This window comes from Capsicum annuum, chromosome 7 (genome assembly GCF_002878395.1).
Source record: "Capsicum annuum cultivar UCD-10X-F1 chromosome 7, UCD10Xv1.1, whole genome shotgun sequence".
In the NCBI taxonomy this organism is placed as follows: Eukaryota; Viridiplantae; Streptophyta; class Magnoliopsida; order Solanales; family Solanaceae; genus Capsicum; species Capsicum annuum.
Window position 1 is genome coordinate 122,690,200 of NC_061117.1, and position 27,809 is coordinate 122,718,008.

Here is a 27,809-nt window from a genome sequence, read left to right on the forward strand (position 1 = left end):
TATATATATATATATATATATATATATATATATATATATTATCTCTCAAAAACATTTTTGATATACATCTTATAAGAAAGATTTACAACACCGTATTCTTTTGACATCTCTATTCCAAGGATTTTCTTTGTAGCTCCCAGATACTTCATGTCAAAATTCTTGATCAATAATTTCTTCAAAGTATTTATCTCTATGATGCTGCTAGCAACAATGAGCATATCATCAACATATAATAGTAAATAAATCATTGAGTTACCAGACATCTTATTATGATATACAACTATCAAATGAACTTTTTTAGAATTCGTGTCTAGTGATTAATGCATCAAATCTCTTGTACCACTATCTAGTTGATTGGTTCAAATAATACATTGATTTCTTTAATTGGCAAACATGATGTTGTTTTCCCTCAGTTACTAAACCTTCATGATGATCTATATAGATTTTCTCTTCTAGATCACCATGTAAGAAATAAATATTGATATTAAGTTGTTAAAGCTCTAAGTCAAATTGTGAAATCAATGTTAGTAGCACCCGAATTGAGATATGTTTCATAATTGAAGAAAAGATCTTATTGTAGTAAAGTCCATCTTTCTGACTAAAACTCTTTACAACCAATCTTTCCTTAAACCTAGCATCCTCCACTTCAGAAATTTCCTCTTTTTTTTTGTATATCCATTTATATTCAACTATATTATTCCCCCCTGGCCTCTTAACAAAGACCCATGTCTGATTTTTGTTAAGAGACGTCATCTCTCCTGTCATGGATAATCGTCATTGTGCAGCATTCTTGAAAGAAGTTGTTTCAACATATGATATGGGTTCAAGATCCTTAATCTCTTCTTCTATAGCTACAGATGCATATGTAATAAAATTTTCTTTTTCTATAAGGCATTTTGATTTTTGTATCTGCCTTTTGTCTTTTCCCTTTACAATTATATATGGTTTATTGACATTATGTTCTTCAAACTCTGTATTTTTGACTCATCAACTTGAGTTTCCTGATCCTTCTCCTTGGTAAGATCCATCTGCTCGTTGTTCCCGTTTTCTAATGACTCCACAGAAACTTATTAAGGATCAAGTATAGAGAATTCATCAGAAGTAACATCTCTAGCTACAAACTTAAGTAAACACACCTATCAAAGTTTGTACTCTTTTACTCCATCCACATACTTTAAGAATTTGGCCTTCTTAGACCTTGGTTCAACCTTTCTTTCATTAACATAATAATAAAATGGAAACCCAAATACTCGTAAGTATGAATAGTTAGAGAGTTTACCTGACCATACCTCATTTTGAGTCTTAAGTACAATTGATGATGCTAGAGATTGATTGCCATTATGAAAAGTAGTGTGAACTATTTTAGCCCAAACCACTTTAGGCATATTGTCTTGTAGAAGCATACATCGAGCCTTTTCAAGAAGAGTTTCATTTATTCTCTTGGAAACTCTATTCTACCTGGTGTGTGCTTGACCATCTTATGTCTTAAGATCCTTAAACCTTGCAGAAATCATTGAACTCTTCACTATAAAACTCCAAGCCATTGTTTATGCAAATATACTTATTTTTCGTTTTAATTGATTATTAGCCAATATCTTTCATTCCTTAAATGCTTCAAAAACATCATTTTTTCCCTTCAAGAAATGCATCCAAACCTTTCATAAAAATCATCAATGAATGTGAGAAGATACTTATTTTCTTCCTTTAAAAGAGATTTTAAGGGACCCCATAAGTCTAAATGGATATTTTCTGGCTCCTTTCCTATTTTGTGCTTGTCAGTGCTAAAGCTGACCTTCTTATGCTTTTTTTTAAATGCAGTGCTCACATAATTCAAGTGTGCGTATCTTCTCACCATTCAAAAGGTTACAGTTACTCAATATCTCCAGACCCCGTGTGCTCATATGACCCAGTCTCATGTATCATAATATTACCTTGTCGTCATTAGATAACTACAGGATATATTCATTGACAGAGTCAACAATGGTGTTTTCTGCTAGTGTGTAAGGGTATTCTCCAACTTGTCCTTCAGCATAGCTAAAGATATTTAGTCACCTTCAGAGTTTCTCCTTTGTTCATGTACTTATAGCCATGTTTATCTAGAGTACCTAGGGAGATCAAATTCTTCTTCATATCAGCAATATGATGAACTTCTATAATAGTCCTCATAATTCATTATGACAGCGAATTCGAACTGAACCAATGCCAAATGTTTTATAAGTTGCATTATTGCCCATTACTATGGTTCCTTCACTTTCTCGTAGTCGTAAAAAAAATCTCTTCAAAATGTCATATGCAAAGTACAATAAGATTTTAGCACCCATTTGTTGCTATTGACTCGACTATTGCATGATGTTGAAAGTACTTATTTTTTATCGGAATCATGTACCTATTCAACAATGAACACACTTGTCTTTTTTTGGACTTTGACATCGGTCAATCTCGTTCAAAGTGTCCCTTCTTGTGGCGGCCCCCACACTCCACATTCTTTTTGTTCATATGAAACTTCAATCTGTGCTTTGATTTGCTCCTTCTTGTTGGCTAGTATGACCTCTCACAAAGAGCCCACTAGCTTTATTATCTTTGTCTCCTTCAAAATGCCTTTACACATCCAGAGTTAAGTGTTTGTTGCACTTGCTCAAGAGTGATAGGTTCATTGTTATACTTTATTGAATTCTCAATATCAAGATATTTGAAGTCAACGAAAATAGCAAAGGACATTCAAATGTCTCTTCATTCTTTTTAATTTTGGCATTCTGTAAGTACCTATTAAGTTTATTGAACGTATCTAGATGGTCTTGTAACAGAGCACCTGACCCACCTTAAATGTGTGAAGACACTATTGAAACAATACCCTTATTGTCATCGATCTATCCTGGTAAATCCCTTGAAGTTTGTTTCGTAACTATTTGGCCATCTCATTGGTACCTGTACACACTTCACAGAGCACACTAGGTGTAAGGTACAGTTGGATGACACTCAATGCATAGCCTTCAATCTTCTCCTTATCAGAATCTAATGTAACATCAAGCTACTTCATATCAATAGCATGGATTGAACCTTTCCTCTGCAATAATGCAATCACCTAAATTTTTCAGATATTAATGTTGTTGGACCCACTAAATCTATCAATTTCAAATTTCATGAAACTTATCAATAGTTATTCTTCCTCTTCCACTACAGATAGTATTTGAAAATACAAAAAATCAAATTAATTATTTTCTAATATGGAAGTTCACATTGTGTTGCAATCACAGAGCATATTCAGACAGAACCTTGACTTTGTTATCAATTATTAGCGAAAATATGAAATAAAGAACAAGAGAAAGACACAAGATTTAATGTTGTTCAGATCTGAATGATCTTACATCCACCAGAAATAATTATTTTTTATTATTAACAAATAAAGGGATTACACCTAAGAGAATTCCTATTTCAACTCTCTACTTTTTCAATAAATTAACTATGAATTTTTGGATGTTCTTACAATGAGGAATGATCATCCTTTTTAGATCACAAAACTTGAGCTCCGAATAACAAAACTTGACCTCTAAACATAAAATAAGAAAAGGAAAAGAAAATAAAAAATTTATCCTCCACAAATTTTGCTTGTTCTGCGGATTTACTCTCTACTAATTGACACATGAAGTTTTCTTCCACATGGATTGGACCTCAGCAAAACCAAACCAACTCTTTCGCTATCTATAATAAATATTTAATTACAGGTTTAATTTTTATATATTAACTTGAAGTCCATGTTAAAACCAAATTCGCCGATGTGTTTTTTTCCCTGGAATTAAGGAAGATCTTGGCCTTTAAGCCCTATCGACAAATACTGGAAGAAAAAATACTCGAGGGAATCTCAACCCAATAAAATAGAAGATGCAGTTATACCATAACTGTTAGGTTTCTTGGAAGAGGAAAACAAACAATAGAAAATAAAATCTTATTGCAAAAAGTTTTCTCATATAAATTTTATTAATTATGAGTCTTTATATAGACACATGAATAAAGTTGTTGACTCCTCCTACAACTAAAGTATTAGACTTTTACTAAAATTAAAAAAAAAAACCTGAATATCCTACTAACTTAATAATTGGACTCCTCCGATAACTAAATAACTAAGGACTCCTCCTATAACTAAACAACTAATTATTCTAGAATACTGTTGCAGTAACAGATGCAATATCCAACGCTCCTTCTTGTTTCTGTTGCTGCAATCTAGTAAAGTTGGTCTTCGCTTTCTTCTTCCACAAGTAGTGCTTTTGAATCATCTTTAGTGTATTTGAACTTGCACACTTTTGTGACGTGACCCTTTCTTTTGCAACTTTCACATAATGCATCAGGTCTCCACCAGCAAAATTTTTCTAAGTGTGTTTTCTTTTTACAATATTTGCAAGGTGGATAATCAACTTTTCTTTTTTGGCGATTTACATAAAAAATGCCTTCAACACCTTTTTGTTTCCTATAAGCTTTTCTTTGCTCTTGTGCTTGAAGAGTGCTTATCAATTCAGCAAGAGAGATGACAGAGAGATCTGTAGACTCTTTCAAAGCGGAGATTTTGGACTCAAATCTCTTAAAAATAGTCACTAGAATTTTTTCACCTATTCTATTGTCTTTAAAATCTTCGCAAATAACTTGATTCCATTGACAATCAAAGAAATTATATCAGAATACTTAGTGATTGTCTCACTTTCTTGCATCCTAAGAGATTCAAAATCTCTTTTCGAATTCAGAATTTGATTTTGTCTGCCTCGTTCACTCCCTTGGTACTCTTTTTGAAGTTTTTCCCAAGCTTCTTTTGTTGTTTCACATGCAATAATTTTTGAGAAAATTGAATCAACAACTGGATTTTGAATTACAATTTTTGCTTTATATTTTTTGGATTTCTCTTCTGAGTGAAGTTTAATTTCGACAGCAGAAGGATTTGCAGGGAGTGGTTGTATATGATTGTCTTCCTCTACAACTTACCACAAATCATAAGCTTCAAGATAAGATTTCATCTTAGTTGCCCAAATTTAATAGTTTTCACCAGTGAAGATTTGTGGGCATTGAAAGTGAGAATATTGCTTGTCATGATTTGAAAAACAAGATTTAAAATAATGTGGGTTGAAAATCGATTAAAAATAGCCCTACGTTAAAAATAAAAGTAAGTGTTAAAAATAGTCCTTCATTAAAAATAAAAGTAAGAATTAAAAATAGATTGAAAATATAAAAAAATTGATTGAAAGCTTTTCTTCAATGAATTCACAGATCCATGAGGATCGATGAAGGCTCTTGATACCACTTGTTGTGTTCGAAATCGATAGGGCGTCATGTGGAAGCTAATAGTTTGCAAACTAATATGGTGATAATTCAGATGACAACGAAAAATAAATACTAAAAATATATTATTAATATGGTTTGGTCAAACGACCTACATATTAAAAATAATATTATTGAAAAAACTTAAAACCTATTAAAAAAAAGTATAAAACATATTGGGAGAAATCTCCCCATAAACTAGACTTTTGATGGTTACATTGTGAATGTTATTATGTTATGGTATGAGAAGGGGGTCTTCTATTTATAGATGTCTGAAACCTTTCCTCCAAGAAAGAGGTTAGCCAAATATGAAAAAGTTTTATATTTTTCTTTCAGGAAAAGTAAAAGTAATTATGGTATTATTTTTATTTTTTCTTTCAAGAAAATTAAAAATTAAATTTGGTAAGAAAATCAAGGCAAAAAACCCTAACAAATCTCCCCCTTTTGACTTGATTTTCTTCACTTGATCCACCTTCTTCACATCACATGCATGAACTTTGTTCTTGATATAATCTTCATAACTGGTACTTTCCATGGTTAAAAATAAAGTTTAAAATATTATGGGTTAAAAATGATTTAAAAAATATGTTATTTTTATTTTTAAAGATGTGGCAGCAGGAATGTTGAAAATATACTTTAAGCTCCTTCTCCACATGTAACTAGACAAAAATCTTCATTATCGCCAAACTGTTGCAGCATGATTTTGAAATCGTTTTGAACTTATTTAATCTCGTCTCACCACACCATTGGATTATTGAACCATAAGTTTTGATACCACTGTTAAGTTTTTTGGAAGAGGAAAACAAACAATAGAAAATAAAATCTTATTGAAAAAACTTTTCTCACATAAATTTTACTATACATAAATAAAGTTGTTGACTCCTCCTACAACTAAAGTATTAGACTTTTACTAACATTAAAAAAATTGAATATCCTACTAACTTAATAATTGAACTCCTATAACTAACAACTAATTATTCTAGAATAACAGATGCAATATCCAACAATAACTACAATGAGAGACAAACCTTTATAGCGTTTAAAGTGTGTTAATTGTTTATATTTAATTGAACAAGTGATGTGGGAAAATAATCTCAACATTCCAAACGGAAGAAGACCCGTGTTTTGAAAATGAGGGAATTCATAATTGCTTAATTAGAATTTGCAATCTATTCCGAAACAGGTAAATGATATTATGATAATGTTATTTAAAAAAGAAAAAAAAAGAAAAAAAAAAGAAAATATTATTTTTAACTGGAAAAAGTATCATACTTTGATGCAGTATTTAAATCTCTGACCTTCCAATTGCTCACCTAATTCATAAATGACTCGAAGCTTTATCAAGTATTCCTTACACACTTTCCTTCTAAAGTTTAATGGATTAAAAGAATACTTCGTGGCTCCTTTGTCTCATATTAGTTCTCGCGCTTTTTTTTTTTTTTTCATGCTCCTTAAAAATTATAGATAAAAAAAATATTTTTATTTACTAGTTTGCTCTTGTTTCTCTTCAATAAATATGTATTCGATTTCAGAAAAAGGCTAAGCTCATCTTGCTGATATTTGGAAAATCATAATATCAATCAATAATTACTTGTTTGAACTCTTCAAATTTATAGTTTTATACAATCAATACTGGTTACTTTCGGTACACTTAATTATATTATTGATAAAATGGGAAGAATGGATCAACTTAATCATTTTGTAAAATGACAAATATTAGGAATAAATATTTTTAGTGATCTTCACAACTAATATGAGATATGGAGGGAGCAACACATTTGAATATGTTGAAATAATCAAATACAACTAATATGAGATATGGAGGGAGCAACACATTTGAATATGTTGAAATAATCAAATAAAATTTCGATTTAATTCTAGATGTGACATAATGTTACCATCATAGAAAATTATGGAGCATATTAGGAAATTTCCAAAAAAAAAAAAAGAAAAAGAAATCTTCAAATACTTTCACATAAAATGAATTTGATGGAATATCGCCATTTGTCAGTCATTTTGAATAATCAACAAAGTTAAATAGGCCAATTATGTTCGGTGGTCTTTGACCAAAGCAACTACCATCTTTGGACCTTTCTCATTAAAATATACTCGTTCTCCTATTATTATTATTATTTAATATTTGTGTTTTTTTTTGGCTTATTGACTAAAAACCTCTATAAGATGTCCATGCAGTAGCAAGTGTGATAATTAAAAATGAGTGAAAAGAGAGTAGACAAAAGTGAAGCAATGGAAAGCATAGGAGGTGAAGGTAAGAGCAAAAGTACTGCTGACGATGAAGAAAAAGAATTGATCCTTCCAGGTTTTCGATTTCACCCTACGGACGAAGAACTTTTGGGATTTTATCTTAGACGCAAAGTGGAAAACAAAAGGATCAAACTTGATCTCATCAAAGAGGTTGATATTTACAAAAATGATCCTTGGGATCTTCCACGTAAGTATATATACAAGTAAATTTATGTTATCTTTTTTACAAGTCTATGTTCAAATCGATCATTCTACTTATTAGTAATCTATATATGACTCACGCGAATCTAATAATTTTTGTTCAGATTCTACATACAAGTAATTTTGTGTTACCTGGTTCACAAGCCTATGTTTAAAAACCAATCCACTAAGTACTTTGTGACTCACGTGAATCATTTATATCTTCTTTTCAGATTGTATATATGTTATCTTCTTGGACAAGTCTTTTGAATTGGCCAATCTACTAGTAATCTATGATTCACATAAATTCAATAGTTTTTTTTCAAATCATATAAATACAGATTATTTTGTGTCACTTTTTGCACAAGTCTATGTTCAAATTGGCCAATCTACTTTGTTAAATATGGCTCACGTAAAAGCTTAAATTTAATAGTTTTTGTTTAGATCAATTGTATGCAAGTTATTTTATATATGTTATTTTTTCCTCAAATCTATGTTCAAATTGGCCAATCTACTTAATAATAATTTATGGTTGATGTGAATCTAACAATTTTTGTTCAAAATCTTATATATTTTAGGAAATCTATTGAATATTTATAAATATTCTAAAATTAATTAAAAATATATACTAATTTGACATGTTATGAAAATCTGTAACTTTAATTTTTGAATCCGCTTGAATTCACCCATAGATCTTCCTCAAAACCCAAAATGATATCTGCTAAAATATGTGATGGTCTAGCAGAAAATACATGAGGCACAATACATAAATATGCCTTTAACTTGATCTAAGATCATATTTATGATCTTCAATTTTGGGTATGCACAAGTAGGCACTGAAACTTATATAAATTTTAACAAGTAGACACATATGTCCTATGTTGCATTATACATGGTCAATTCTTGTCCTACATGGTGTTCTATGTGCATTATGTCACAGAGGACATGTATGTCTACTTATTCAACTTTATACAAATTCTATAATTAAATAATAAATTTATATCTAATTTTATTTAGTTACAGACTATTAAATTAGCTACGAGTAATTTAGTGACAACATGAAGTTCCTGTGAAAATTCGCTAGCTCATGAAGAGGAGGATATATGGGCGGCCACCATCGGTAAACAAAGCTATGGGATGGGCCTAGCTTTGATAGCATGTGAAAATTGGTCTTGGGCTTAACTACATCCCAAAAGTTAGCTCATAAAGAGGAGGATTGCTCAAGCCTTACAAGGAGATCAAAGACCCTTTCCTCTTTCAATGTGGAATACTTAACAGTTCGTAATTCATTTTATTTTTTTTTAATGTTCAGTCGATCACATTATATTGATGTAGAATTTCCATGTCATTCTACTATCATCCCTTATCCAGCTATGACCAAAATACTTTCGGCAAAACATCCCTCCACAGCTCTACCTCATCCTACTATATTCAATTATGAAGTAATGTGACATGCATAAAAGGTAATAAACTGCCAGAAAATTCAGAGAGTTACCCAATGTTGGATCCTAATCTCATATTATTCACAATTCAGATATCCATTAATCATGAATGTGAAGGTTGTGGGAGTTGGGGTGCGAAGTTGTTGAGTCCCACATGCGAGGTGTGAGTTTCCTTGGTCTCCTTATATGATCTTTGCAATATATTTTTAATTCATAAACTAACTTTTGAAATTGAGTCAAATCAAAACTTCATTTCTTATCAATTTTGATTGTCAAAGATTAACAATGTTATATAAAGTCAAAAGCTAAAATAGGCTGCAAGTAAAACAAATTCCGCACAGCCAGTCATTTCCTTATATTGATGGAAAATTTTCTTGTAAACGAATCCCATGCCAAAAATATTTCAAAATTTTCATTTTACCGTTAATATTTGTATGACTATAAAACCTTTTTCTTTTCTTTAATAACAATAATATAATCATCTTCACAAATCGAATCCTTACTACAATAATCAAGAAGCTACCATAATTCTAAAACGAGAAGCTTAACTCCACATACACATGGAGAATTACAATATATCATTCAAAGAAAAACGTAAACATAATTAAGTATGGAGAAGAAAAAATCAAATCACTTTGCTTCCGCCTTTATAGAGGCTCCTAGCTCTTCCTAGATAAAAAATTATTTAAAGAAAAAAAATATTCTCTTTAAAATAAGATGAGAAGTTTAAAATAAATTATTTTCAAATTTAGAAGTATACTTATGATAGATTGATCCCTATGTTTCCTCTTCTATGTATGTGTTTTGACTAGCGTACCAAATTTGAGAAACAAAAAATTAGGGACTTTTATATGGTAAATGGGTGACCTTCCTGTGGCTATAAAATAACGATATAAAAAAATATTACTCCTTTCAAATAAAAAACAGACTAATATCACTTTACGAAAGAACGCTATTTAGATTTGGTTTGTGGAGGCTGCACATTTGTTTGACCTTTTCCTACAATATTTTTAGGCCAAGGGCTTGACCCCAAAGTTGTAGGAGTCAATATAGACAATTCTTTTAAAAAATATTAAAAAGAGTGACTGCCATTGTCATTGACCAATTTCTCTTGTATTAGCTAACTATTAAATTTATACGCGCTTTGCACGATTATAAAAGTAAATATATAAGATAAAAATACTTAAAAAAATATTTTATAACTTAATTTTTTTCCTTTAAATTTAACATTTTAATCCTCCAAAAAATTTTTGACTTTTACATAATCTGTAAGAGTATAATGGTTGAACTTCAATGGCAAATCCTCATATAATAAAATTAATTGTCACTGATTAAGATGGTTACCGAAAAGCGATAACCCAATAGTGATCAGAAAATGGAAATTGATGAGCACTTCGAGTCAATACTTGACATATATTAAATATCTTATATTATTTTAACCATACAAATCTTTCTTGACCAATTCATCTTTTATTGCTTTAGTTACCCCTGACATTAATATCAGTAGTGTTCAACAGTTAAAACTTAAAAGGAGTAAATTATGATTATTTTTGTCCCACATTTATTAGGAGAATAAGGTCAAAGACATTTTGTTGTTAGTAAATCAAAAGATGTTCAGTAATTTTTTAGTCCCATGTATAAAATAATAATCACTCCCTTGTTACATTATAGGTGTTGTAAATTGTTCATCAAAATTAGCTTTTATTAATTTGTAGAACATCATTTGATGTGAATAGAAATTAATATGAATAAAAATTAATATGAAAGTAACATATAAATAATTAAAAGTACATTTTTTTAAAATATCAAAAGAAATTTTCATGTTAACATATTAATTATTATAAGTTATTTTAAATAGATAATATCTATAACACCTCGGGATTTGGACCCTTGCAAAATTTCTTAGATTTTGGACTTTCTGGACTTGGTACGACTCAAGGGTATCATTCGTACCCTTGGATACGGGTTAGGGGATGGCTTGATGGCTCGCTCATATGTTCGGCAGTAAGGTTGGTTTAGTTACTGTCCAAGATACGACTTACCATCATACGAGTCATATAGTGGAATACGAGGTGTATGAAGCCTAGTCGTATGAAGCTTATTAGTTGCCTAGTTGAAACTGTCCAAGGTACGGATGTAGGTACGGTTTGGGGTACCAATCATACCCTAAGGTACGAGTTGGGTTAGCGTAGTCGTATTGGGACCAGTGTGGAGGGTTTTGGTGAGGTCTAGGATATGAGTTGGGGCACCACTCATACCCTAAGATACGGTTTGCACGGTTGGGTTGTACCCTCCTGAGGATGGATTTTCAAATTTTAAGTTGGGGATCTTTTGGACATTTCTCACCCCAAAACCCTTATGTTCCCATGTTATATAATCATTGGTGGCCTCTCACAACACTTGTTAAGGAATAGAAACACTCCAAATACTCTCGCATACTCTCTCTTGAAGATTGGAGGCTAGGGTTTCTACATGTGTTCTTCAAAAGGCTCGAGAGTCAAGTTACTCTCCGAAATCCTCTTGTAAAAGGAATGTACTTCTTCCCTCATTGTTAGTTCCAACTAAAGGCATGATTTAATGTGTTTTAAACATTGATTTATGAGTCACAAATGGTGGTTTTGGAAACTAATGTTGAGGGTCTTGATGTGTATTGTTAAGTCTTGGGTTAAACTATGTTTTTACATATTTTTGGCATTGGTTTACACATGTGGGTGCCTGTTGGTTATGATTTAACAAATGGTCATGAGTAACCCAAATTATGACGGTTCATGCTTTGGTTTTAGTCTTGGTAAAGGTATGGCCTCAACATGTTTGATAAAATGCCTAAAAGAATGTTTTCACTTTATTATTGAACTTTAATTGGAACTATTGTATGGTATGATTTAGTAATGAAACCCTAAATGGATTTGGATGGTTTAAATGGTTTGAATGGTATAAATGCTTTAAATGTTTGGAATGGTCTAAAATTGTTTAAATGGTGTGAATGATTTGGAATGGTTAAATAGAATGGTTTTGGTAGTAACGGTTTGATTAATTAAACACCCTTGATCAGTACAAAGGAATCCCTCAAGTAAACATGGTAATTGTACAACTTCTGTGGTGCATGGGATTTCCCTTAAGCTAATCTAATAATGGAACACTTGTAAGGTGGGACTCACTCAAGTTAACCTGGTAAATGGGTACACGGGAATCCCTTAACCTCTTAAGGTGTGGCTATGGACAATACTTGCAAGTCATAGTTGGTATAATGATACCACCATTTGTAGACTCAGTTAATAATAATGGTTTGGTTGGTTAGAAATGGATTTAATTAGGCAATAAAAGTGGGGTGTGATAGCTAATTGTGAAGGTAGAAGTCTAATGGATGAATACTGAAAACTCATATTTGCTGACATAAGGGGTAGATTATGGAGACCTTATATGATACTATAAGGTACACGAGAATCCTCTAAGTACACTGTACAGATGTATCATAGAGGGTGAAGGGTATTTGTGAATCCCTTACTCTTATAGCATTTCTGGTTTATGTTGCTATACGTATCGAGGCCCGTTCAGGGGGTTACACTGGACCCATATAGCCCGTGGGTGGTTTAGAATGGTTAAGCTTCACATACCCAGGTTAATAATTTTAAATGCATGCTAAACCCGATTTCCTTTCCTGATATGGTTATATATATATATATATATATATATATATATGGGTTGAATACGTATGGTTGGTTTACTTGGTTTTATTAAAAGATAATATTTTATCCTTATCCTGAATGCATGCTAGTATTCACCTGCTAATCCGTCTTTGGGCGACTGTATCCCCATGCGATGCAGGAATTGGCCATACTACTCCTCCTGCTCATTGATCAGATTTGAGAATATCAGTGTTGGATTTAAATAGTGAGAAAGGAATCTATTTTATGTCATAGATTACTTTACATATATTCGTCTTTCATAGACTTTGTTTTTTCGCTATGGTCCGGGGCATGTCCCGACTAGGTACTCTTCGATTTTGGTTTTGAGGCTTTGTATGGACAACTGTGGACTTGGGTATGGTATGGATGGATTGTGTCATATATATAAACATATATTAAGTTATTATCCTTGTTTTAGTTTGGTTGGATTGGTTGGTTATTTGGTGGATTGAACTAGTTGGGTTGGCCTCGGATATATGCTTATCCCAAAGTTACTTCATAGATAAACTCGTTATCTTCTTATTGAAATACCTAGGTCTTGAACCTTGAGCAAATCAACAAATTTTGGTATCGCTGAGTTAGGTTCGACTGGGAGCTTGAGTCGTACCCATGGATATGGTTCAAATCCACTCCCCTTTCCCCCTACCATACCTTGGACAATATGTTAGGGTAGCATACTGTTTTCTTTATGACATGACCTTCCCTTGATCGTACCCTATGCATACAAGTTGTATGCAACTCAATTGTAAGGAGGGTAGTCTCTATTTAGAGTGGACTATTTGGTATACAATTTGTGTATATAACTAGGGGGTGAGTCGTACCCTTTACTTATGACTCAAGGGTGACCACTCATTTCTAAAATAGTATGGTTGACCTAGGATAAGCTTAGGGTACAATTTAGGGTACCACTCGTACTCTAGGGTACGATTACTAAGGGAATCATATGGGGGAGCCATACCCCTGGGAGAGTTCACTTTTCAGATTTTAACTAAGGGCTTTATGGTTATTTCCCTTGCCTAAATCCCTAAGTCCCTTAAATATATAAGGCATTTTGGCCTCCTAATCCCTCATTGACAAGACTCAAACACTCCAAAACACTCTAAAAACTTCTTGAAGCAAGATTGGAGGCTAGGGTTTGGAGGGAGCTCATCTAGTGGGAAGAAGGTACCAACATTGTTGGTATGTCATCTTGTTTAAGGCATGTATCTCTTCCCCTCTTTAAATATCTCTAAACCCATGTATTTCACACTTGGATTAGTAAGTTTACATGGTGGTTTTGAAATCAAGTTAAAAGGGCTTTGTTACCTAATGGTGTATAATGTTAAATCTTGCCTAGACTTATGTTTATATGTGATATTGATGATGAATTGCATGTGTGGATACTTTTTGTATGTGGTTTAACATGAGGGTCTTGAATAACCCTAATCTTGGTAATATCTACCATGGAAATAGCCTTGGTGAAGGTGTGCACCCAAAGAGTTTGTGAAAATGTCTAAGTGAATTGTCTAGTCATATGTTGGTAATGTCTCGAACTAGGGTAATGACCCAATGAGCATGAATTCTTGATAAATGATATATTAAAGAAATTATGAATCATGTGTGGTGAAATTGATAACCTTGTTAGTTGATGGATAATGAAAAGGTAAAGTCCCTAGATATAAAGATGAACTTAAATTGTGTGTTGAACCCAAGTGAGGTGAGAATTTGGTAAAAGATTATTATTGAAATATGAATTGTTGTAAGGGTCTTGATGACCATAAATTGAATTGTATGTTGAATTAAGTGAAGGCAATGTCCTATTGAAATAGTGGAGAAATAAAGGTTTCCATAAGGACCATGCGGTCATGTATAGTGTTAAATTGACTAAAATGGTTAAGTCCTTAAATGATTGTATTGAATGTATGTTAATGCATGGGAAAAGGGTTAAAGTCCCAAATTGTAACGCCCCAAAAATGGTCCCGAGACGTCACACGGTGCTTAGGACTACAAGTGATCCCAAGCTAACTCTTCTACTAGCATAACTCATAAGCAACTGAATAAAATATATATATCTGAACAAAATAAGTGGAAGAGTACTCTTTTCTAAATCTGATCAATACAACACTAAATTAAAATGAGTACAATTCTTCTTTTGCAAACAAAATTGGAATCAAATACCTTAACTCTACTGACTATCTATGAAGCCTCCACTAGTATTAACTATAAGTAGCCAGGACATGAACACCAGCTATCCCAAATAAATACAGCTGAATAAAGAAAAATAAGATACTACTCAAACAATATGACTGACTCAATCCCTTGAATCAAGAGGACTCATCACTTGCTGACTGGAAGATGCAATCTATCTGAATATGGTATGCGTGCTACAACAGAACTGATACCTATATTATGAGACAATGTAGCATATAAACATATATGTGGATCAGTACTTTGAGGATATACTGAGTATATGGGGGTGAAATGCATAAGTAAAACATTATCTCATCATCATAATTTGTAAAAATAATACATGTTAAATGTAAATGACTCACATAAGCTGTAATATTTGAAATACTGAAGTATGAGGCAATAAAAAGAAAAACATACTTTATGAATCTTGTGAGCCATAAAATTTAGTTCTAAAAGTTATACTTGTATTCTCCATTTAAATCATATTGTCTAAGTATAGAAAGGACTCACTCTTAATCTGTAAGTTGAAAGTTGAAAACTGTAGCTAATATCTTTCTGTAAAGCATAATCTGAGTAAAACTTGTGAGCTTTAACACTTAGTTTTCTAAAATCATTTTTGTTCTGTTCTAGAATCTATAGTCTATAAGCTTTAAAACCTTAGGGAAAAACACTTTATCTGAAGGGAAATACTTTAAAACTATTCTGAAAATCTTTACTATTAAGCTGCAGGGAATTCTTTCAAAACTTTAGGACATAGAAACTTTGGGAGCTTTAGAATTTTTGGAACTTTGGGACTCAGGGACTTTCTTCTAACCGACATAAAACATGTGAGCTGAAATGGAGTCCAACATCTTTCCCACATTAGGGAGAGCTATTCTACTCTTTCTATCTGAATAGAACCTTAACTTAAGTGATAATTATCTTAGCCCACTATGGACAAATCAGAAACCTATGGTGGCATGAATTTTGGGGGCATGAGACCTTGGAATCATACCCAACTAGGTACTAAATACTACGCCTATACTTATTGCTCAGAACTTTTAGGAAATCTACCTTAATACAACACAAGGGTTTATAATGAAAATCAATTATGCTTTGCTTTACTTTAAATCATAAACTGTATGAATCATGTGGATTTCTGTCTTAGCTTGGACCAAAAGATCAATCTTTGCTTTTGAAAGAACTAATCAAAACTTATCAATAGGACTTAAGATCATATTTTATCACTTATCCTTGAGTTACATGCTAGCGTTCCAACTGCCAACCATCTCCGAACGCTATGTCCCTACGCGACATAAGGGCCAAAGTATTTTTTTCTCTTCCGATGGAGTGATTAGTAGATTGAAGTGGTTCGTGCATTAATTTGAAGTGGTGATCTTCCTTACTCTGAAAGATCTTTATTTCTTGGTCTCTTATCTTTAGACTCGATCTTATTAAGACTTGGTTTGGCTATTGTTGGGGACTTGTCCCAATATATACATTTATTAACTTCGTTATGCATCGAGGTATTGTGAACAACTGTGAACTTGGGTGTGAGTTAGATATTATGAATCTAATATTGACTTATGACATTACTTCCGCAAATCTTAACTTGTGAGTTAGATTCCCTTTGACTCCTATGGTATGATGAGATGTTTGGGTTGGGTTATTGAGGCGACCCTCAGTTTATATGAACTTAGGGGGCCCATACGACATGCCCAGGTTTTAGATCGTGTCAAGTTGGTATCAGAGCTTAGGTTCATAGTCATTTGGGTGTTCACAATTTCGTGTCAAGTAGAGTCTATTTTATAGGTGTGAAGTGTGCCACACTTATAAAAGAGGGGCTTTGAGATATCTTAGGAATGTTTAGCATTCTTGTGTTTCAATCTCAAGCTATAAAGTCTAAGGTCTTGAATTTCTCTGATTCTGTTTGCTATCTTTCAGATCATGCCTCCAAGGAGATTTGAGACTCAAGCAAATACTTCGGCCCCGACTGAGGGTCCTATGGATAAAGCTCATCCAACTTCTGGAGTTTAGACCCAGGATAGGGCAGAGGCATCTGGCCATCCTCGTAGGGTTCCACCCACCAACCCTACTTATGAGAGTGACTCTCTTCCCCAGTTCCCTCAAGGAAATGCTTTTAATGTAGAGTTTTATCGCTCCATCAACCTCTTAACTCAATTAGTAGCCTCTCAATCGAAGTGTGGTGCTCCGGCTATCATTTTTTTCAAGGCCACAAAAGTTAGCCTATTTATGAGGTTGAGCCCTCCTATGATCACAGGTATGAAGATTGAGAAAGATCCTCAAGGCTTCGTTGATAAAATGGAGAAAAATAATTATGCATGCTTTGAAAATTGAAGGTGTTGAGCTTGCTTCCTACCTGTTAAAAGATGTAGTGTACCAATGGTATGAAGGGTGGGAGTTGTCTAGATGTGCTGATTCTAGTCTGGCTTCATAGTTGGATTTCTTCGATGCTTTCTTAGACCGCTTCATTCCTCAAGAGTTAAGGGAAGCAAAGGCGGAGGAATTCATAAAATTAAAGCAAGTGAGGATGTCTATTCAAGAGTATGCCTTAAAATTCCATCAATTGTCAAGGTATTCTCTCGAGATGGTTGCTAGCATGAGGGTTAGGATGCGCAAGTTTGTCTCGAGATTGTCCCGTGAGTTAGTTCTCTAGAGCAAGGCAGCTTTATTGATTGAGAACATAGATATCTCTAGATTGATTGTGTGTATGCAACAAGTAGAGAATGATAAAAAAAAGCAAGTTGAGCTTAGTGAGAAGAAAGAAAGAAAATTTAGGCCTTCCAAGCAAAGTGGTAGCAAGTGGCCACTAAAAAAGTAGGGGAGTTTGGGTTTATTCTCCTCAGCTAGTGATCACTCTCCTTACCCAAAATTTTTGGGTGATCATCGGCCTCAGTTTAGTGGTACAGTAGGTTTTGAGCACAGGTTGCCCAATTCCAAGCTAGTAGTTCCCAGTCAACTCCACCCCACTCTCCTTGCAGATTCTGTGGTCAAAGTCATCGTGGTTAGTATGAGAAAGGGAGAAACTGGTTTTTTCATTGAGGTCAGGTTGGGCACTTGCAATGTGAGTGCCCCTCTCTAGTATTTTCTTGGGCTAATAGGGCCCCTATTGCTACTCTACCTCCTCATACACCAAAGAATACTATGTCTACCTCTGTTTCTATTTCTAGCACCAACGCTAGTTGAAACTGCTTGTATGCCCTTGCCACTCGCCAGGATTTCAAGGCATCTCCCGATATTGTTATGGGTATGTTGAGACTTTTCTATCGTGATATATATTGTTTGCTTAATCTAGGGTCTACTCTTTTTTTATGACCCCATGTATGGCTGTGCATCTTGATTGTGGTCCCGAGAGTCTGTTGGTTCCCTTTTTTGCTTCTACCCAGGTCAGAGACCCTTTGGTTGTTAGAAGGGTCTATAAGGGGTGTGTAATATCGGTTGGTGGTAGGGATACTCTTATAGATTTAACAGAGTTGGACATGGTTGATTTTGATGTCATTTTAGGGATAGATTGATTACACTCTTTCTATGCTTTCTTAGATTGTCGAACCCGTAGGGTCTGTTTTAAATTTCCTAATAAACTGGTCATTGTACGGGAAGGGGGTTCCTTAGTGCCTAAAGGAAAGTTCATTTCTTATCATAAAGCTCGAAAGTTGATTGCTAAGGGATGTTTGTACCACTTGGTCCAGGTTAAAGATTTTAATTCAGAAGAGCTATCTCTAGAATCTGTTCCCGTGGTGAATGAGTTTCCCTAGGTGTTTCCCGATGATCTTCCCGGTGTTTCTCTCGATAGGGAAATTGATTTTGGAATTGATGTTGTTCCTAGAACTCGTTTGATTTTCATCCCTCCTTATTGAATATCTCCAGCGGAGCTAAAAGAGCTTAAGGAGCAATTTAAAGACCTCTTAGATAAAGGTTTTATCTGCCTTAGTATGTATCTGTGGGGTGCTCCCGTGTTGTTCGTACACAACAAAGATGGTTCCCTTTATATGTGCATTGATTATCGTCAGTTGAACAAAGTGACCGTAAAGAATAAATATCCTCTTTCTAGGATCAATGATTTATTTGATAAACTTTAAGGTGCAAAGTGTTTCTCTAAGTTTGATCTTAGATCGGATTATTATCAGCTTAAGATTAGGGATAAGGATATACCTAAGACTGCTTTTAGAAACGGGTATGGTCACTATGAGTTTCTTGTTATGTCTTTTGGGTTGACCAATGCCCCAACAACATTTATGGAATTGATGAATAAAGTCTTCCATCCGTTCTTAGACATGTTTGTCATTGTCTTTATTGAAGAAATCTTAGTGTATTCTAAGAGTGAGGCAGATCATGTAGATCATAGCTATGTCGTGTTACAAACTTTGAAGGATCATCATTTGTACGCCAAGTTCTCCAACTGTGAATTTTGGTTGAAATCCATAGCTTTTCTTAGTCATGTCATCTCTAGTGAAGGGATCATGGTAGATCCCCAAAAGGTTTTAGTGGTTAAAATGTGGCCTAGACCTATGAATCCAATCGATATTTGGAGCTTTTTAGGTATCGTCGATTATTATAGAAGGTTCGTGGTGTGTTTTCCACTATAGTTTCCCCGTTGACCAAAAAGAAGGTCAGGTTCTTGTGGTCTAATGCGTTTGAGGGTAGTTTTGAGAAGTTGGAAGATAAATTGATTTTAGCTTTGATTTTAACCTTTCCCTAGGGTAGTGATGGTTTTGTGGTGTATTATGATATTTCTCGGGTCGGTCTCTGTTGCATATTGATGCAACATGGTAGGGTAGTGGCCTATACTTCCAGGAAATTGAAAGTCTATGAGAAGAAATACCCACCCATGACTTAGAGTTATTAGCCACGGTCTTTGCATTGAAGATTTAATGGCATTATATATTTGGTGTTTATGTTGATATCTTTTTTAATCGTAAGATCCTCCAATATATATCTACTTAAAAGGAGTTGAATCTCTGGCAAAAAAGATGGATCGAGCTATTGAAAGACTATGATATGAGTCTTTATTACCAACCCAGTAAGGTAAATGTAGTTGCCGATGCTCTTAACCGTGTGTCCATAGGAAGTTTGACCCATATAGATGAGGACAAGTAGGAATTGGTGAAGGACATTCACGATTAGCTAGTATTGGAGTTCGACTTGCGGACTCCGAGGATGTTGTTGTATTTGTGCTTCCAGTATCTCAATCGTCTGTTGTTGTTGAGATAAAAGAGAAGAAAGTATTGGACCATGAATTGATTAAGACCAAGAGTAATATGGGTCAACACAAAGTTGCGGACTTTATGATTGGTGGTAATGGTATCTTAAGATACCAAGGTGGGCTATGTATTCCCGACATCGATAGATTGAGGGAAAGGGTCATGGCTGAGGCTCATGGAGCCCATTATGCTATTCATCCCAGCTCTACCAATATATATCATGACCTTAGAAAATTCTATTGGTTGAATAATATAAAGCATGATGTGGCCAAGTGTATGGTATGTCAATAAGTACAAGTTGAGCATATGAAGCCTATTGGTTTGTACCAAGAAATTGTGTTGCCGGAATGGAAGTGGGAGACAAATAATATGGATTTCGTCACCGATCTCCCTAGATTTTGGAATCAATATGATTCTATTTAGGTCATTGTGGATAGACTGACCAAGTTCTCCCATTTCTTGTCCGTGAGAACAAATTTCTCATCGGAAGATTATGCTATGTTGTATCGTGCGGAGATCGTGAAGTTGCACAGCGCTTCGACTTTTATTATCTCAGATCATGGTCCTTCATTTTCATCCCACTTTTAAAAGTCATTCGAATGAAGTTTGGGAAATAAGGTATGCCTTAGTACCGCATTCCACCCGCAAAAGGATGGGAACACAGAGAGAACTATCCAAACATTGAAAGATATGTCGCGGGCTTGTGTGATTGATTATGGTGGTAGTTGGTATGACTGTTTGTCTTTGATTGAGTTTGCCTATAATAATAGTTACCACTCTAGTATTGGTATGGCGCCTTTTTAGTCATTGTATGATAGGAGATGTCGATCTCCTATTAGTGGTACAAAGTTGACGAGGGTAAGTTTTTTGGCCATGATTTAGTTCACCAAGCCTTAGAATAGGTGAAAGTTATTTGCGATAGATTCAAAACCGCTCAAAGTCACCAAAAGTCCTATACAGATGTGAGGAGTCAGAACTTAGAGTTTAATGTGGGCGATTGGGTATTTTTAAAAGTATCTCTCATGAAGAAAGTGATGCGTTTTGGCAAAAAAAGGAAGTTTAGTCCACAGTATGTCGGTCCCTCTTTGATTGTGAAGAGGGTTGGCAATGTTGCCTATGATTTGGAGTTTCCTTCGAGTATGGACTCCATTCAACTGGTTTTCCATGTCTCTATGCTATGGAAATATGTGAGTGATCTTTCCTTGGTTTTTCCCTCATAAGATGTTGATATCTCGGACTTCTTCTCCTATGAGGAGGTCCCGGTAAGGATCTTGGATCGAAAAGTTCACTGGTTACAAATGAAAAAGGTAGCGTCGGTGAAGTTTCTATGAGGGAACCAAAAGTCTGAGGAAGTCACTTAGGAGGCAGAAGAGGACATGAAGTCCAAGTACCCATATTTATTTCCCATTTTGAAAGCTTGTATTGGAGGTATGTGTTAATCTCCTTAATTTGATGTATGTCTTTGATAGACACTGGGTTAAAGTCCCCAAGATTTGAATTAATTTATGTCCTTGTTAGACAATGGATTGAAGTTCCCAATGTGTGAAATGATTTGTGCCTTTTTAGACTACGAGTTAAAGTCCCTAGTACATTGAGTATATTCATGCTTTAATAGATGATGGGTTAAAGTACCCAATGCTTTAAGTTGCTTGATTTCTTTGAAAGTTGATGGGTTGAAGTCCCTAAGTTGTGAAATGAGTAAGTGTTAATAAGCAACGGGTTAGAGTCCCGATGTCGATGAGATAAATGATTGATATGATAATGAGCATGATGTATGTTGTATCCTTGTTGAATTCTTATTTTAACATTGATTGAAGTGATGTGTGCTGATATGTTAGCTTGTGTAAACACTTGCCTTACCCTTCATTCGCGGATGAATGATCCAAGTGGGGGAGAATTGAAACACCTAGGTTTTGAACCTTAAGAAAAACAACTACTTTTGGTGTCTCTGAGTTAGGTATGACTTGGAGCTTGAGTCATACCCATGGATACAGGTTGTATCCACTCTCTCCTCCCCCTTTTATACCTTGGATAGAATGTTAGGGTAGCATACATTTTTCTATATGACATGACCTTCTCTTGATCGTACCCCATGCATACTAGTCGTATGCAACTCAATTGTATACAGGGTAGTCTCCATTTGGAGTAGACTGTTTGGTATGCGATTTGTGTATACGACTAGGGGTTGAGTCATACCCAAAGGGTATGACTCAAAGATGCCCAGTCGTACCCACAACAGTATGGTTGACCTAGAAGAATCCAAGGGTATGATTTAGAGTACCCCTCGTACCATAGGGTATGATTACTGAGGGAATCATATGGGGAAGTCGTACCCTTGGGAGAGTTCACTTTTCAGCTCTTATCTAAGGGCTTTGTGGTAATTTCCCTTGCCTAAATCCCTAATTCCCTTCACTATATAAGACATTATAGACTACTAAGCACTCATTTACAAGACTCAAACACTCCAAAACACTCTAAAATCTTCTTAAAGCAAGATTAGAGGCTAGGGTTTAAAGAAAGCTCATCTATTAGCAAGAAGGAGATAAGATTGTTGGTGTGTCATCTTGTTTAAGGCATGTAACTCTTCTCCTCTTTAAATATCTCTAAACCCATATATTTCACACTTAGATTAGTAAGTGTACATGGTGGTTTTGAAATCAAATGAAAAGGGTTTTGTTGCCTAAAGATGTATAATGTTAAATCTTTCATAGACTTATGTTTATATGTTATATTGATGATGAATTTCATGTGTGGGTGCTTGTTATATATGGTTTAACATGAGGGTCTTGAGTAACCCTAATCTTGGTAATATCTATCATAGAAATAACCTTGTTGAAGATGTGCACCTAAAGTATTTGTGAAAATGTCTAAGTGAACTGTCTAGTCATATATTGGTGATGTATTAAACTAGGGAAATGGCCCAATGAGCATTAATGCTTAATAAATAATATATTAAAGAAATTATGAACTATGTGTGATGAAATTGATTACCTTGTTGGTTGATGACTAATGAGAGGGTAAAGTCCCTAGATAAATAGATGAACTTAAATTATGTGTTGAACCCAAGTGAGGTAAGAATATGGTAAAAGATTGTTATTGAAATATGAATTGTTGCAAGGGTCTTGATGACCATAAATTAAATTATATTTTAAATTAAGTGAAGGCATTGACCTATTGAAATGGTGGAGAAATAAAGGCTCCCATAAGGACCATGTGGCCATGTAGAGTGTTAAATTGACTAAAATGGTTAAAGTCCTTAAATATTTGTATTGAATGTAAGTTGATGTATGGGCAAAAGGTTAAAGTCCCAAATTCCAACTAATGATAGTTGTGATGGCTTGAGGTCAAAGTACCTTGCCTTATGTTGTGGCTTAAGGTTGAAGTCCCATGCCTTATGAACGGCTTGAGGTTGAAGTCCTTTGCCTAATGATATTGCTCGAGGTTAAAGTCCTTTACTTACAGAGCTCTCATAAGGTTAGAGAACCTCGTTGAATGAAACAACCTATGGTTAGAGTCCAAGTGTAGCATGAGGTTATAGTCCCTTGCCTAATGTGTGAAGATGAGGTCAAAGTCCTATGCCTAATTGAATGTGTGGACATATGGTTGAAGTCTTATGTCCAATTGGATGTGTGTATGGCTAGAGCCCCTTGTTTGAATGATTGTGTATGCGGTTAAAGTCATTGGCTAATGAATAAGTAAGCATGGTTGAAGTCCCTTGTCTAAGTGTATGTTAGTGTGGTTAAAGTCCGGTTCATAATTTGAATTGTTCAACTTATAAGTATGGAGGGTCAGATCCCTTACTTCATGTTTAATGAATGAATGCTTGAGAATGATGATGAGCCTTGATATCTTGATTAGCATGTGATATATCTATATGTATGGATAAGTGTGTGAATGAGATAAAATGTGATATATTGACTTGATATTGATTGATGATGATATTTTATCACCTATCCTTGAGTTATATGCTAGCATTCCAATCGTTAACCGTCTTTGGATGCCATGTCCCCACGCGACATATGGGATGGAGCATCTTCTTCTCTTTCTACGCAGTGATTAGTGGATCAAAGTAGTTCGTGCATTAACTTGAAGTGGTGAGATTTCTTACTCCATAAGATCTTCATCTCTTGGTCTCTTATCTTTAGACTCGGTCTCATTAAGACTTTGTTTGGCTCTCTTTGGGGTCTTGTCCCGATATATACATTTATTGACTTTGTTATATATAGAGATATTGTGAATAACTGTGAACTTGGGTGTGAGTTAGATATTATGAATCTAATATTGAATTATAACATTACTTTCACAAATCTTAACTTGTGAGTTGAAGCCCCATCGACTCCTACGATATGATGAGATGTTTGGGTCGGGTTATTGGGGTGAGGTCTAATTCATGTGAGCTTGGGGTGCCCATACAACATGGCCCGAGTTTTTGATCGTGTTATTTATATGGTCAAAATTCACCTAACTTATGGCATACGTTGCTTGGTTGGGTTAGGTATCGGGTATGGTCTTTGGTCTTGGTTGGGCTTGAGATCTCCCATTACAATAAGGCCCTAGTTTAGGTCGTGTCAAGTTGGTATCAGAGCTTTAGTTTTCGGTGTCATGGGGTGTCCATAAAGCTGTGTCGAGTAGAGTCTTGCTTATAAGTGTATTGTGCACCACACTTATAATCAGGAGGCTATGAGGCATCTAGGAAAGTTTCACTTTCTTTTTGTTACACTTTTGGGCTATGGAGTCTAAGGGCATAAACTTTTCCATGAATCTTATTTGATTCACTTTTTGGATCATGTCCTCTCAATGATCTAAAATTTGTGAAAACTCACTTATCCCACTTGAGGACAACATGGATGAATCTAGTCCAACTCAAAAGGCACAGACCCGATCAAAGGTCGCAGCTTATGGTTTTCCCTATAGAGTCCTACCAATTTCCACTAACCCTATTTTGGAAGGTGGAACTTATTCTCGATTACCTCAAGGAGAGGTTACTAATGTTGAGTTTCTATATTCTGTTAATCTATTGACCCAGATGGTGACAACTCTGTCCCATTGGCTCGTTTATATTAGTACAAGAAAGAATGAGGCAAGGTCAGAAAATAGGCAAGGTAAGGGGGTCTTGATTCTCTAAGAAAAGAGGAGGCCAATGGTGTGGTGGTAAGTGGTCTAAGAAGAAGTGTTGGGTAAGTCCTAATTTGTGTTCTATGGCTTCTTCTCCCTACCCAAATCTATTGGGAGACAGGTGTTCCCAGATTGGTAATTATTTTAGGTCATAAGGTTCCCAATCTCAGGCCAGTGGAGCCCAATCCACATCATCCTACCCACTTTATAGATTTTATGGTCGGTCGCGTCATGGTTGTTACAAGGAAGGAATAAGTCATTGTTTTAGTTGTAGTCAATTTAGTCACATACAACGAAAGTGTCCCATAAGGATTGCCTCTTGGAAAAATAGGATATAGGTTGCTACTTCCCAAGCTTTTTCACCAAAAGTTGCTACTTCGAATTTCAACTCTAGTTGGGATCGTCTTAATGCTCTTACTATCCCTCACGAGTCTAGGGCATCTTCTGATACCGACACAGGTATGTTGAAAAATCCTTTCTTTGTGGTTTGAATGGTTTACTTGGTTTGGTGTCCCCTCTTTTTTGTGACCCTATTTCTGGCTGTGTATTTTGGTTTTGGTCCTAAGGTGATTTTAAGCTCTTTTTTTCTGTCTCTACCCTGGTAGGTGACTCTGCGATTGCCAAATAAATCTATGGGGATGTGTGGTATTTATCGATAATAAAGGGGTCTTGGTGGATGTGTTTAACTCGGATATGGTGGATTTTGATGTCATTTAGGAGACAAATTAGTTGCACTCGTGCTACTTGTCCTTAGATTGTCAGTTTCGTAAAAAAGTTATCTTTAGGCTCCATGGTGAGTTGGTTATGGGATAGGAGGGTGGTTTCATTCCCTGGAAATTAAGGAAAATGTTATATCATATCTTACAGATTAGAGATTGGTCTCCAAAGGGATGTCTCTATTATCGTTTGGTCCTGGTTTCAGATTCTAACTTGAAAAGTCCTTATTTGCATTCAGATTTGGTGGTGAATGAATTTCCTGAGGTCTACTTGACGACCCTCATGGCGTCTTTCTAATGGGGAGGTTGGTTTGGGATTGGTTTTATATTAGGCATTTATCTAATTTCTATTCTTTCTTTATAGAATGGTTTAGATTCGGTTAAAGGATCAATTAAGAGATCTTTTAGATAAAGGTTTCATTTTTCTAGTATTTCTTCGTGGGGTGTTTTCGTTTTTGCTTGCATAAGGAAAATGGTTTTCTGGAAATGCATAGGTTGTCGGTGGATAAATAAGGAATTTTAGGGAGTCTTCCTGGTGGGGTGGACTATGTATATGTATATCCTATATGGGGTACTTTGTTAGTAGTACATAGTGGTCGATAGATACTAGGGTTGAACCTAGATATTTGATCTTCGTAAAGGGACTGTGTTAGCTTGGGAATAACAATGTAAGAATTATGAAGGTAAATTAATGGGTTGGATGAGGTTCATGAAGGGGTAAGGTTGATGGCTTGGGGAATACAAAGGTAGAAAGGTTGTGACTTATAGACCAAAAGTTCAAGTTGAACTGGTGGATTGGAGTCTAGTCATTGGATGGGTTAGAGCATGGAGTTCATATGTCTATGCTATGCTCTAGGTAGCCTTTGGGTGGATGAGATTTTGGGTATAGGAAAACCAAGTGTGCCTAGTATACATCCTTGGTGATACCCATTAGAGCGAAGTATTACGCTTATAGGTGGCATGGGATGAAGGTTGGTGGTTAATCTAAAATTTTCCCTTTAGTAGTGGACTTTTAGGGAAGGCCGGGCTGCATATTCTAGTGATTCTTTTCTATCTCACTTATAAGAGTACTCTACTAGTGTTGCATGCATTCTAATAGCTCTTATGCCTAATGTTTGGAATTATAGATCATAACGTGAGTATATAGGCGGGTAGGCTTGAATGTTGTGATTGGTAGATATACCAATAGTTGTGTTGGATACTTTAGAGGTTTAGGAAGGCATGATTTATGAATTGTTTTCATGGTGTAATTATATTATGGTTTAGGGTTTTCAACTATATGTTAGGGTTTTTGGTTATAATGGTTGGTTATGGTTTCCCATGTCTTTTACTTATGGTTTTCATATTATAATGGTATGGAGCGGAGTAGTGTTTTGGGATAGATGTAAGAAGTAGAGCCCAGTGGCCTAGGTTAACTCCTTCTTGCTTAAATAGTCTTGAACATGGAAGTGGTGTATAGATAGACTTAAGCTCGCGTAGTGATATGTCTTGGTAAAATTCAAAGATGAATTGAATTCACTCTCTAGCATAAGTTCTATTCATTCACTATTCTATGTTCTTGTGTGGAGGTAAGGTATGGATAATCTTTCGTTAGTTGATTTCTTTGGGTGGTATTGGTATCTCAGATTCCTTATTCTTTAGGGAGGTTCCGATGAGGATCTTGGATCAGTAAGTTCGCCGATTGCGAACAAAAGGTATGGCTTCTGTAAAGGTTCCATGGTGGAACCAAAAGCT

At 34.9% G+C, this 27,809-nt stretch overlaps 1 protein-coding gene across 1 annotated transcript in view; it reads left to right on the forward strand.

Moving 5' to 3' along the window:
- The first annotated feature begins 7,446 nt into the window (after positions 1–7,446).
- LOC107878021 (transcription factor JUNGBRUNNEN 1) overlaps positions 7,447–27,809 on the forward strand; it is a 43,107-nt gene continuing 22,744 nt past the window's right edge. Inside the window, exon 1 of the mRNA XM_016724882.2 lies at positions 7,447–7,753. Within this exon, the coding sequence (XP_016580368.2) occupies positions 7,516–7,753 (238 nt within the window). The 5' untranslated portion in view covers positions 7,447–7,515. The remainder of the gene's footprint in view (positions 7,754–27,809) is intronic.